Source organism: Diceros bicornis, chromosome 15, assembly GCF_020826845.1.
Source record: "Diceros bicornis minor isolate mBicDic1 chromosome 15, mDicBic1.mat.cur, whole genome shotgun sequence".
In the NCBI taxonomy this organism is placed as follows: Eukaryota; Metazoa; Chordata; class Mammalia; order Perissodactyla; family Rhinocerotidae; genus Diceros; species Diceros bicornis.
The window spans coordinates 15,944,733-15,958,661 of NC_080754.1; the positions used below are offsets into that span (position 1 = coordinate 15,944,733).

The 13,929-nt window shown below is 45.6% G+C and overlaps 1 protein-coding gene across 3 annotated transcripts in view; it reads left to right on the forward strand.

The window, feature by feature from the left end:
- Positions 1–13,929, forward strand: part of SIDT1 (SID1 transmembrane family member 1) — a 103,376-nt gene that overhangs the window by 80,275 nt on the left and 9,172 nt on the right. For 2 of the 3 annotated variants that reach the window (XM_058555804.1, XM_058555807.1), the window contains 6 exons: positions 289–412; positions 621–738; positions 3,295–3,431; positions 4,041–4,149; positions 9,442–9,521; positions 12,410–12,456. In XM_058555804.1, coding sequence (XP_058411787.1) covers positions 289–412; positions 621–738; positions 3,295–3,431; positions 4,041–4,149; positions 9,442–9,521; positions 12,410–12,456 — 615 coding nt within the window. The remainder of the gene's footprint in view (positions 1–288; positions 413–620; positions 739–3,294; positions 3,432–4,040; positions 4,150–9,441; positions 9,522–12,409; positions 12,457–13,929) is intronic. The other variant, XM_058555805.1, reaches the window with a different exon arrangement.

The following is a 13,929-nucleotide window of genomic DNA, read 5'->3' on the forward strand; positions in this document are numbered from 1 at the left end:
GGATTGGTTCCATGCCAGTGCCATCGGGACAAGAGAGGATTGGGCGGGTGTTAGGGTAGCTGAGCAGGCACCTCTGAGAGGAAACAGACACATTCTCACAGGCTACGCATCCCAAAATGAAGGAGTGAGGTTTAAGATGATCTGGGATGATTTTCTGGTCCTGAAATCTCATGAAAGGTTGGTGGTGGAAAACATGGAAAGCTGAGTTCACTGGCTCATTCGTGCACTCACTTGTTCTCTGAATCTCTGATTGCCTTGACTCGTGTGGTTTCTCTCTCATCCCTTTAGTGCCTTCAACAACATTCTCAGTAACCTGGGCCACGTGCTCCTGGGCTTCCTCTTCCTGCTGATAGTCTTGCACCGGGACATTCTCCATCGAAGAGCCCTGGAAGCCAAGGACATCTTTGCCATGGTGAGGAGAGGCAGGGTAAATCAGAGGTGGGAGCTAGGAAGCGTATGGTTCCAAATAGGATCTGCAAAGGGGAGGGACATCTGGCTTGATGGTGTGACGATGGATAATGTGTAATGAACCACGTAAGGCCAGAAGTCTAGGCTTCCAGATTCTGTGGCTATGTCACTAATGAGTATCCTTCTGTTGACCACACTTTCTTCTTTTTCAGGAGTATGGGATTCCCAAACACTTTGGTCTCTTCTATGCAATGGGCATCGCGCTAATGATGGAAGGAGTGCTCAGTGCTTGTTACCACGTCTGCCCTAATTACTCCAACTTCCAATTTGGTAATTAGAATGTACATCAACTACACAGATTTGAGTTATAGGAGTCTTATCCTGGGACCCTCCAAAAAATGCCAAGGTCAATGCTTGCAAGAATTAAATGAGATTTTACTTGAGCTGAAGTGATCTGAGGGCATCTCGCCACAGGGCATGGATTCCATAAGTTGTACCATTTTTCCTCTCTGACCACCTTTCAGACTAGAAAATGCTCAACACTGAATGTTGATCCCATGGCTACATCTGCAGGTGATCCATGGGCTAAGTGTTAGGCAGCAGGTCAGATAGAATCCACCAACAGACATCTGGAAAGGTCCCCCAGTGTAACTTGACCTAACTTAGCAATTAGACTGCTTTGGGTTGAAAATAATAGAAAATCTAATTCAATTGGATTAAATAATAAGGACATTCATCAGCTCACCCTCTGCAAGTCCAGAGATGGAAAGGGCTTGTGGTTGGTTTATCTGGTGGCTCTGGCTCCATTTCCCTGTGACCCCTTGGTTGTGGCCAGCCTGCGTGCTGGGTTTATCCTCAGGCTATCGGGGAACTCATGGTGGCAAAAATAGCTACAGCAAGTCCTGGCTTTCTGGCTCCACCCCACCATGTCTGGAGGATGCAGCAAGCTGGCTTCCAGGAGCCTTCATTTAAGAGCAAGGAAACCTCTTTTCCAAAAACCCCCAGATAAGTTCCCCTCACACCTCAATAGCTTAAACAGTCATGAGCCCATTCCAGAATCATTCCCTAGGTGCTGGTTAGCTCAGGCCTGGGTCGCTACACCAATCATGGTGGCAAAGGAGGTGGGATGACCTTTAGACCAATGAGACCCATCCCCGGAACCAAGGATGCAGTTAACCTTAGCAAAGCAAACGGGCGGGAGAGTGTGCACTTCTGAACTGAAGTGGGGCTCAGATACTTGCGTTGGTATCAAGATGCTGTCAGGAAGAAGGAAGGGAAGAGCTGATGCTGGTAGTAGGCAATTAACAATGTCCTCCAGGGGCTGGCCCTGTGGCATAGCAGTTAAGTGCGTGCGCTCCGCTGCTGGCGGCCGGGGTTCAGATCCCAGGCGTGCACCGACGCACCACTTGTCAAGCCATGCTGTGATCGCGTCCCATATCAAAAAGTGGAGGAAGATGGGCACAGGTGTTAGCCCAGGGCCAGTCTTCCTCAACAAAAAAAAACAGGAGGATTGGCATGGATGTTAGCTGAGGGCTGATCTTCCTCACAAAAACAACAACAACAATGTCCTCCACACTCAAGTACTATCAGGATTTTTGAAAGAGTCATTTTTGTGCTTGCACTCTAGCCTCTGGCTGTTAACTCAGAACACTACAGAAATTCTCTGCAACATTATTTTAAATTAGAAAACATTTTCAATAGAGAAAACTATAGAGAACAGTATCATTCACCACTCAATGAACAAATGCCAACATTGTAAAATATTTGCCGTAAATCTACTTTTCAAGAAATAAAACATGATATAAAGTTGAGGTCCTATTTTGAACTGCTTTCCAAACCTATTCCCCTCTCTCCTTCCCCAGAGGCAACAACTATGATTAATTTGATATTTATCCTTCCAGGTTTATTGTTTTACTACATTTGTAGTAAATTAATATTAATTTCTCACACTGTTCTGCAACCTTCTTTTTGTATTCAACAATATGTTTTCAAGATTTATTAATATTGAATCAAGAACATCTAGTTCATTCATTTTAAGGCTTGTCATATTCTGTAATAAAAATATACCACATTTATCAATTCCTCTATTGAACATTTAGATTCTGCCAGTATCTTGCTATTACAGACAATGCTGCAAAGAACATCCTTATATATACCACTTTGTAAACATGTGAGAGAGGGTCCCTGGGAGACCTAGAAGTAGAATTTTGGGCTCCTCTGGCTTATGCTTCTTCCATTTTACCAAAAACTGTCAAGTTTCTCTCCAGTATTAATTCCCACCCCCACTAGCTGAGTTAGTGTCATCACTAACATATGTTTTTGTTAGACATTTACATTTTTTGCTACATTTTTTAGTAACATGGGACACTGCATTGTTGTTTTAATTTACGTTTCCATAACTCTCATGCAGCTAAGCCACATTTAATTTCTAGCTGTTTTCCCTCCCTCGGCTATAAAGCTATAGATGAGCAGTAATCAATGTGGTTATATTTCAGGATGCTAAGAAGGACCTCTGACACCCACCAGGGATTCTTTTTATTGCCACGCTGCCTTAACTGTCACCGTGAGGGCTTCTTTTGTTATTGTTGTTGAACACCAGCATTTAAATGAAAATACCCCTACAAGCGGAGATAGTCAATTGTTTATCATATCATCCGATACTCTTTTCTGTGAACTAGGAACAGCCTTGGAGGGGTTTGAAGTGGAGTATGCAGGGTTTGCCTAGAGAATGTGCCTGGCGAGGCTTGCATGTGGGAGGTCTCCACACAGTGTGAGGGCAGCAAATACTCCAAGGCCTTAAGGGAGGGGCGTCTCTGAGGCCAAAGAGAAATCTGTCTGTCGCCTACTGGATCCTGATTGTCTCGGCCCCTCCTCTTGCACCCACAGACACCTCCTTCATGTACATGATCGCCGGCCTCTGCATGCTGAAGCTCTACCAGACCCGCCACCCAGACATCAATGCCAGCGCCTACACTGCCTACGCCTCCTTTGCCGGGGTCATCACCGTCACCGTCCTCGGAGTGGTGCGTCCCTCCCCACAGCCTCCAGCCCGGCTCTCACAAAGTGCCCTCTTGGGAGGTTCTTGTTTGTTCTTTGGGTGAACAGGTTTGAATTAATCATAATCTTTGGTTCATGACACGATCTCACCATTGGTCCAGTCATGACATTTTATTTAGTTATTTAGCTAAATATTTTTAATAATGTAATAGACCCCTGTAAAACTACCCCTGGAGAGTTTTAATGTAAAGCTGAGACCTGACTCACGTGAGATTGAATAGAGATATACAAGCTGATTGGAGAGGCTGACTTGAAGGACAGAGGCCACTTTCTAAATGTGCATGGACAACTGCTGAGTTGTCTTCAGTTATTTGAAGAGGGTTAGCCCCCAACTTTAGACCTCTTGCCCCTTCACTTTTATTGTTCAGCTGCCTCACCCATTTCCGCTTGGCCAGGCGGCCATTCTTTTTCCTGTCCTGGGTGCCCTAAGAGCCCCGTGAGCTCAGAGAAGGGGGAACCCAAAATGCACGCACAGCTCGGTTTTGACTCCTTATGCATAGATGAGAGACAGAACAATTTTAGTGAGTTCTCTGGGAAAAACTCCAGATGAAGGTAACTTCCGTCTTTACTCCTAGGTCTTTGGAAAAAATGAAGTGTGGTTCTGGGTCATCTTCTCTATAATCCATATTCTGGCCTCTCTGGCCCTCAGCACCCAGATCTACTACATGGGTCGCTTCAAGATAGGTGAGTCCCCCGTTACTTAGTATGAAACGCACTGATTAACTTACCCTGAGAAAACATTGTCTTCGCTTATCCTAAATGGAAGTGTTACTGCATTCTGTGTTGTGTTTAATAACATGTATTCTCTCCAAGAGCTTCCTCTCCTTTATAGGATTGCAATAAACTGTGATCACTAGTTCTATTCAACTGAGAAACTAAGCTTGCCGTCCCTCGGAGCTCAGGCAGACCTCCAGCTCCAGGTCCCAACCGCTTTACAATCCACCAAACTTTGAAAGTGAGTTTGCAGGACCATCTGATCATCATGCCACCAGGTCCACCCAGAGGAATATTTTTAGGTTTGTAGCATTTAAAAGGAGCATTTCTGGGCCGGCCCTGTGGCTTAGCGGTTAAGTGCGCACGCTCTGCTACTGGCGGCCCGGGTTCGGATCCCGGGCACGCACTGACGCACCGTTTCTCCTGCCATGCTGAGGCCGCATCCCACATACAGCAACTAGAAGGATGTGCAACTAGGACATACAACTATCTACTAGGGCTTTGGGGGGAAAAAAAAAAGGAAGAGGATTGGCAATAGATGTTAGCTCAGAACCAGTCTTCCTCAGCAAAAAGAGGAGGATTAGCATGGATGTTAGCTCAGGGCTGCTCTTCCTCACAAAAAAATAAATAAATAAATAAAAGGAGCATTTCTCTAACCATGGTAAATGGTTGTCAAGAATGAATTATATATTATTTTCGAATTCTAGGACTAGAATTTTTTGAGACCAACTTGCCAATCTTAGAGGCAGGACATCTGCTGAATTCCCTCTGACAATGTGAATGCATCACATTAGAACACTGAGTATTCTCCAGAAATCGGCGGCTGACTTGCTGTTGGTCAGTCATCATACATGGAAGGGAGCAGGTTCAAGTTATTTTATAGCATTTAAATTTCACCAGTCATTTTTTTTTTTTTTTTGTGAGGAGATCAGCCCTGTGCTAACATCCGCCAATCCTCCTCTTTTTTTGCTGAGGAAGACGGCCCTGGGCTAACATCTGTGCCCATCTTCCTCCACTTTATATGGGACGCCGCCACAGCATGGCTTGCCAAGCAGTGCGTCGGTGCGCGCCCGGGATCTGAACCAGCGAACCCCGGGCCGCCGCAGCGGAGCGCGCGCACTTAACCGCTTGCGCCACCGGGCCGGCCCCTCACCAGTCATTTTAAGATCCAGGAAATCAGACTTAAATATCCTTTTGTATGTTTCAAGAAAAATTATTCTATGCAAACACAAGCCCATGCCTAATGTCTACAGAGCCCACCGCAAGAGTTCAAATAAAAGCCCACATACCATATGTATCAAAATTTTAGAGTTATAAAGCAGACTGAAAAACTATGTGTTAAATTAATACATAGAGGGAGGGAAAAAGGACAGGAGGGAAGGAAGGAGGAAAGAAAGGAAGACCAACAAACTGCTAAATATAATACGCCTTCATGACAACCTAAAAGGTCCAGGTTCAATTTTAGAATTCTCAGTTCCTCAGAAGAACACTCCAGAACATAGCTATATGGGACAGCTGGTCCCCAACCCCTGCCCCTCTTTTCCTCCCACCTCTGTCTCTGTCCTGCATCTTAAGGGGTCTTGCAGGTATGCGTATGGACACTCTTGCCAAACATCCAATCGGCCACTCCTTCCCCCTAGAAGCACGCCCTCTAGTGGTACCATCTGCCCTCTGGAAGATAGACTAGGGAAGGGGTCAAACATCCAATCGGCCACTCCTTGCCCCTAGAAGCACGCCGTCTAGTGGTACCATCTGCCCTCTGGAAGATAGACTAGGGAAGGGGTCGTGTGTAGGCTCTGAGAGCAGGCTCAAGGCCATCTGGGCAGGGAACCTGGAGTCTGGGAATTCAGAATGTGGCCTAGAAGGAGCACGAGTAGGCCCCTGCCCAGCAGACTCCTCACTCAGTGGGGAATGAGGGCCTCTGGAATAGGAGACCCCCCTTGCCCAGGTCTAAGAGAGAGTCTCCATAAGCAAGTGGCTCTAAGTCTAGAAGACTGAATAAGACAGTTTCTCATTTTGGCAGTTTGGTTTTCCCTGGTGGCATGGTCAGTAGATCTCCCCTTGGCATTAACATAGCCAGCGTGCCTCCAGATCCCCCAGCGAAGCGTCGTTAGTGGGTTGTGTAGAACATTTGGTTTGGTGCTGTGGTCATTTCCCATCCTCCAGACTCAAAGGTGAGTGAAGTCACACAAAGTAAAACTTTCAAAAGGAAAACAATTTGGATCATTGTTGTTCTATGTTCTCCCAGAGTTGGAAAAATAAACTTGAAGGCAGATATATGTGATGGTAGTGGCCATTAATACAGAGAGAAGCTTTTAATGTGTTTATACCACCTTTGCCCCATACAATTTTACAATACTGAATTAGTTTACCTTTTTAAAAAGGAGAAATTTAATGTATTATATTATGACCAATGTAATGTATCTGTCAGCCAGCCCTGGTGGTCTAGTGGTTAAGATCTGTTGTTCCCACTGCCACGGGGTTCATTTCCCGGTCAGGGAACCACACCACCCGTCTGTCAGTTGTCATGCTCTGGCAGCTGTACTGTTGCTGTGATGCTGAAAGCTATGCCACTGGGATTTCAAATACCAGCAGGGTCACCCATGATGGAAAGGTTTCGGTGGAGCTTCCAGACTCAGACAGACTAGGAAGAAGGACTGGACACCCACTTCCGAAAAAATTGGCCACGAAAACCCTATGAATAGCAGCAGAGCATTGTCTGATAGAGCCCTGGAAGGTGAGAGGATGGTACAAAAAGACTGGGCAGGGTTCTGCTCTGCTGTCCATAGGATCACTAGGAGTCAGAGTGGACTCAACGGCACTAACAACGAAATATATCTCGTCTGGGTCCCAACAGGAAAAAGATGTCACACACAAAGAGGGAGGAGGATTTATTCACAAAGGGACTATTCATAAGACGAGGGAGGGGTAGAGAAGAATGAAGCTGGTAGCACAGTAACCTGTGGTCAGTAGCAGAGAAGCTTTTACTATCCATAAGCCCAAAAGGACGTGGAGGAAGTGGTTACCAAAACGTATAAGGAGAGGAAGTCACACTGGAAGGAGCAGTGACCTTTAGTTGACAGACCCGGCGAGCCTGAGGCAACCTCAAGGGAGGTCACCAGGCAGGTAATGCTCTGAGCCCACTCTCCTTCCTCTGTCCCTCCAGTCTCCTGCCGGGTTCCCATTGTCCAGATCCATGGGGAGTGAGGAAATCCACGGATGGGGTCGTACAGTCAGCCTCCGGGGCTTGGTGCAGACGGAGAGACGTGGCAAGTGGGTCTGGAAGGGCAAATGGAAGACAGCCAGGGTACAGCTGAACTGAATATTTTACATTTCTATGCCTAGGGAGTCTTCCCCAAGGGGTTACAGACTTAACAGAGTCAAAGGAAAATTTGCTATTTCATTGTGACAGTGATTGCATCGAAATTCAGTCCAAAGGCAGGAAGCTGGGTTAGTGGACAGCGGTTCGGGCAACACCAACCTCTCCGCCCATTTCATAAGCTGCCTGGGCTTTCTCAAGTCACAGGCTCCTTCCTCTGTGGCCCTCAGGCCGCACCTGAAATAAACGTGGATGCAGAAGAGGCAGCAGTGAGGCAGCGGAGCATTTCATAAGTAGGACAGAAAACGGTAGGGCTACTTGCCCAGATCACTACTGTCGCTTGCTACCAGAGCCCCACAAAAGGACCTCAGGGATCGCTCCTGAGAGAGGATGGTTTATATATTGCAAGTGGTGCACAAAAGTAGACAGGGAGAGAAAAATGTCCGATTCACTCTTTGAGGAGTGGTAACTTATGAAGGTTTGAGACAGGAAAAAGGATTCTGTGTTCTTTATGATAAGCAGACATTACTTTTATAATCAGAAAATAAAATTAAAGTCATCCATTTTGAGAAAAAAATAAAATAACCAGTAGTTTACCTTTTACTCTACCTTCTTACAAATCTTTTTTTTTTTCTCATTTCTTCTCTGCTTCCAACTGATTCAGATGGGTCTGACACAGGTAATGTTCAGCCATCCTTCCCAGGGTTCTAGATTGTTTTCCTAACAAAGCAACCCACCTGGCTGTCCTGCCAGCCCTGCTCCCTGCACACCCCTTCCAGGTCAGGCAGGACCAGTGGGAGGAGGAGCCAGAGAGGCCCAGAGGCAGGATGCACTCCAACCCAGCCTGCACTGCGCCTCTTCTGGGCTACCGCGTGGACACACCCCTCCCTCATTCCTCCCTCAGCATAGCTCATCTAGCAAAGCTGGTTAAATTGACCTTGGGGGTAGCCTTGAAGAGGAATAGCATTCACAATAGAGCTGGGATCACCCCTCCCTGAAATGCTTGCTTTGGGCAGACCCCAGCTTTTCATGTGATGTCTGCAGTGTGGACAGCTCGCAGAAAGAGAGCCCCAGGGGCCAGCCCCATGGCCTGGTGGTGAAGTTCAGCGTGCTCCGCTTTGGCGGCCCTTGTTGTGTTCCCAGGCACGGACCTACACCACTCGTCAGTGGCCATGCTGTGGTGGTGACCCACATATAAAATAAAGGAAGGTTGGCACAGATGTTAGCTCAGGGACAGTCTTCCTTGGCAAAAAAAAGAGAGGCCCACCTGTGACCCTGACTCTGTTCATAGGACAATTAAATCATGCACATTGGCTGTGTTTCATAGCATCCTTTTGAAGGATTGCATTAAAAAAAAAAAACCTTTCCTCTCTTTTGCTCCCCATCTTAACTTACATTCCTTTGATTATTGTTTCAGTACAAGTTTAGGCTTTCTGACTATGCTTAGTAGACCCCAGTATCCCTTGGGTCAGTTCTTACTGACTTATAACCACACTGAAAAATAAAGATTAGAACTTTTACAAGCTAAGATTTCCCATCCTCTAGAGAGAGCAGAGGTTTTAAGGTGGGTTTGAGGGCCCCTTAGCATCTCTGCTATAAAGGAAACACTGCTGGAGTAAGTTGTAAACAAAGGGAAACCTGGCTGAAGGAGATGGTAGAAGGGTTGGCCGGCCACCCAGATTGTTTGTGAGTGCTTGTTACTGGTGTCCATCGTGCTTGCCCTTCTGCAGTACGATGCATGGATATGGCACGCCCTCCACGACAGCACAGGTGGTTGTGAGCGCCATTTTTTAAAACAAACGTTTATTGCTGACCTGTTAGGTGCAAAGCACCATTTTTACGGGGTGAAGATGGCATCATCCTGGCCTCAAAACCTGGGGCCATCTGGGAGTATTTTGCACTACCTCTGACTGAGCCTTCTTACTATGCAATTGTGTCATCAGCAGATTTGGGAATCTTCCGGCGGGCCGCTATGGTGGTCTACACGGACTGCTGCCAGCAGTGCAGCCGGCCTCTGTACATGGTACGTGCGGGCTCTTGTGTTCCTTGGCCTTCTCCCAGAGAGTATGGGAAGAGCAGGAGGGGCAGGCTCGGGCAGTCACTCAAGGCTCTCCAAATCAAGAAGGCCAGATGGCCCAGGGTGGCTGAGGTCCAGGTAGTGGAAGAAGAAGCATGTTGCTTACTCAGCCATAAAAGACAAGCTGGGATGGTTCTTTTTTTGTACATGAAATATTGCTAGTATATAAAGAAGAAAAAAATACATGTATATATAAACAAAACTATCACACACTGATAATTGCTGTAGGGGAGGATCAAGATAGGGTGTCCCTATAAATAATCATCCAAAGAGGTATGATTATTTCACGTGTGAAAGTGATAATTGCCACAGTTCAGCACGCATAAACCAGGACTGTCCCAAGCAAGCTGGGACATATGGTCACTCCAATCACTTTCATTAGGAACTTACACTTCCACATTATACATTTGTTTGATTTTTATACATTGTTTGGTTTTTACAATGAGCGAGAATATTTTTTCAAAACTGTGGTTGTTGCTTGATGGTTGAAATATGACTTTTAAAAGTTCTCCCTTATTGGGGCCAGCCCGGTGGCATAGTGGTTAATTTCGAGTGCTCCGCTTCAGCAGCCCGGGGTTCACAGGTTCAGATTCTGGGTGTGGACCAACACACCGCTTATCGAGCCACGCTGTGGTAGCGTCCCACATACAAAATAGAGGAAGATTGGCACAGATGTTAGTTAGCTCAGGGCCAATCTTCCTCACCATAAATAAATAAATAAATAAACAAACATTTCCATTTAAAAAAAAATTCTCCCTTATAGTTTTCAATAGATTATACATTTCTATACCAAGCAGAGGCATCTGGGCCCTGGTCGCAGCTGTCTTGACTCGCCGGCCAGTAACCTTGGGAAGGCCACATACCTCCTCCGAGCCACTGCCCCGACCTCTACACAGTTCTGTGGTCAGAACTAGTGATGCTGTTTGGGCCTGGCACACAGGAGTTCGCTAAGTACCAGCTGATAGTTTATAATCTGAAGAACTTTTAAGTGAAGGAATGTGAGTCTTTCAGTCCTCTAGAGCTTGGGCGGGAGCTATAGGTGCTAAAAATTAAGGGAATTGAGGCTGGAGGGTTTTATTTAGGCAAGAATTTAAAAACCCATTAGGACCTGTGAGTATTTTGAGAGTGAAGTATGCCTCAGCTGTGAACCATGAGGGGCAATTAATGTTTTTGTTTGTTTGTTTACATTAAATGATGTAGGCTGTCTTTTGTTTTTAATAGACTATTTTTAGAGCAGTTTTAGGTTCACGGAAAAATTGGGCAGAAAATACAGAGATTTCCCTTATACTCCCTCCTCCCACACATGCACGGCTCCCCCATTATCAACACCTCCTACCAATGTGGTACATTTGTTACAGTTGATGAGCCGACATTAACACTTCACAAGCCCTCAAAGCCCATGGTCTGCATTACAGTTCACTGTTGGTGGTGTACATTCTATGGGTTTTGACAAATGTATAATGACATGTATCCACCATTATTGTATCAAACAGAGTAGTTTCATTGCCCTAAAAATCCTGTGCTCCACCTATTCATCCCACCCTCACTCTTCTCTAACTCCTGGCAATCATCTTTTTACTGTCTCCTAGTCCTGCCTTTTCCAAAATGTCATATAGTTGGAATAATATAGTATGTAGCCTTTTCAGATTGGCTTCTTTCACTTAATAATATGTGCTTAAGGTTCCTCCATGTCTTATCATGGCTTGGTAGCTCATTTCTTTTCAGTGCTGAATAATATGCCATTGTCTGGACATACCACAGTTTATTGATTCACCTGCTGAAGGACGTCTTAGTTGCTTCCAAGTTTTGTCAATTATAAATAAAGCCGCTGTAAACATTTGTATGAAAGTTTTTGCATGGGCATATACTTTCAACTACTTTGGGTAAATACCGGGGAGTATAATTGCTGGATCGTATGGTACAAGTATGTTTAGTTTTCTAAGAAACTGCCAATCTGTCTTCCAAAGTGGCTATGCCATTTGGCATTCCCAGCAGCAAAGAATGAGAGAGTTCCTGTTATTCCACATCTCCAGCATTGGGTGTGGTCAGTGTTTTGGATTTTGGCCTTTCTGATAGGTGAAATAATTTGTTTTAAATGAAGATATTTCCTCAAATTGGATGGATCACCCACAAAGACAGAGAATCACTACTTTTAAATAGTAGATGAATGGCCATGCAAATTAAAGTATAATCAGCGCCTGTAAGTTGTAAGGGGTATGCAAAGGAGCAGGACCCGATTGTGAATTAATCTCTATCAGAGTAACTGTCCTTTGAGATGGATCTTTCCTCTCTAACTTCTCCCCTACCAATAGCTTCAATGTTAAGGCTGTGTGTTTCGAGACCAGGAGCCTGGGAGCTGCAGGGCCTCTGTGGGGCCAGAGTAATGGGTGGGAAGCCAGCTCCTTACAGGTGAGTCCCGAGAGCTGCCTTGGAGCCCACCAGGGAACACAAACCAGGGAAGTGGTCCTTGATTACGTAGCACCAGTGGCGGATTCTTTCAGCTACTGAGTAATCAGCACACACTTACAATCTCCCCACTGAGAAGTGCGTCCTGGTGACCAGCTCCCTAAACACCAGGGGGAAACAGCACAAGTCCTCTTTACTCACCACGTTTCCCTTATAGGGATGAGGTCACGTCTGTTTGGTCAGATGCCTTGCCATTTAGTCCTCGTCAAGGATTAGGGTTTGACCATAGGCAAAGTTCTCTTAGAACCGTGGAAATTCTTTTTCACCAAGGCAATTGTTTTCCCATAATTGATGCTTCCCCTATAGTAGGTTAAAAGAAAAGCAGTGTGTGCAGCATCTTATTTGGTGTTTTTTTCCTTCCTTTCCAGGACAGAATGGTGTTGCTCGTCGTGGGGAATCTGGTTAACGGGTCCTTGTAAGTAGTCGCAGGAAAACATGTTTTTCTCTTTGTTAATGTCTGTAACACTGTGGTTTAGCTTTCCTTGGCTGTCATTTTTATAAAGAAATCTGAAATTAAGAAGAGCGTAGGATTGTGCCTGCCCTAGAGACTTGAAAGAAAGGTATTTTTTCTTCTGCAAAGAATGCATTAGGAAGCTCTTGTGTACCAATAGTGGCCTCTCTTAAAGCACTGAGTTGAGTTCAACGCACTGATGCGTTAAATAGATTAGATAGATACTATGCCAGTAGTTGCAAAAATGCAACATAGTTTTAAACTCTTTTGTAGAACTTGCCATAAAGGCTACCCAGTAGGCATTTCTCTTTCCTGCTGTGTGTGTGTGTGTGCACGCAAATCTCTTTCCTGTTTCTTTCTCTCTAGGTCTCACCCTTCTTACTCCACCTATATTATTCTTTTTCCTCTTCTTTTCCACCATTATCACTTTGACCTTTTTTCCTCAGATGGCCTCAAAATAGAACAGTACAACAGAAGTATATTTTTGCTAGCTGTAATGATTTTATGCAACCTATTCTCAACTTAAAAATGTGAATGAGGGGCCAGCCCTGTGGCGTAGTAATTAAGTTTGCATGCTCCGTTTTGGCGGCCCAGGGTTCGCAGGTTCGGATCCTGGGCGAAGACCGATGCACTGCTTATCAAGCCATGCTGTGGCAGGCGTCCCACATATAAAGTGGAGGAAGATGGGCACGGATGTTAGCCCAGGGCCAATCTTCCTCAGCAAAAAGAGGAGGATTGGCAACAGATGTTAGCTCAGGGCTAATCTTCCTCACCAAAAAAAAAAAAAATGTGAATGAATGAAATACTTTATTGATCTCTCAAAAAATAGGCAAGTGTTTTTGAAAGTGCTGCTTTTATTAGTTGCTCTTAGCTGATGTGCTCCTCTGGGTCAGTGACCTTTGATAGATGCCTCCCTACTCCTGTCCCCCTTAAGACATAAAAGTGATGAAGAGGCACATCTTCAGGGGAAGCCAGAATCTAGTCATGAGAATTTGAATCTTATTTGGGCACCACGTGCTTCTGGAAGTAACTTCCCATAATGTTAACACCCCTGGGATTACCTCGGGGTAAGGCCCAGACCCATCAAAGACCCCTCCATTACATGGAGGCAAGTGGAAATGGTGATTCTAGGGCAGACTCCACAGTCCTGGTGACTCCGTAGGACAGGGTGCAGGGCACTGGTAGGAGAAAAGAGACCAACCACTTGAAAATGAGCAACCGATGCCTGTCCGCAGTGCTCAGATCACCTGGCTTGTCCCCGCCTCTCACATAACTAAGAGCAAACCCACACTCTGGTCACAAGACAAGGTGAATGGCCTCTCTTCTTGGACAGGAGCTCTGTAGGACGCCAAGTGTGTGGGGATGAATGAGGCGCGATGATACGCTAAGACTATGTGATTACCGAGTAGAGGGTTTCCTCCCTCCTCTCGTCCTCAG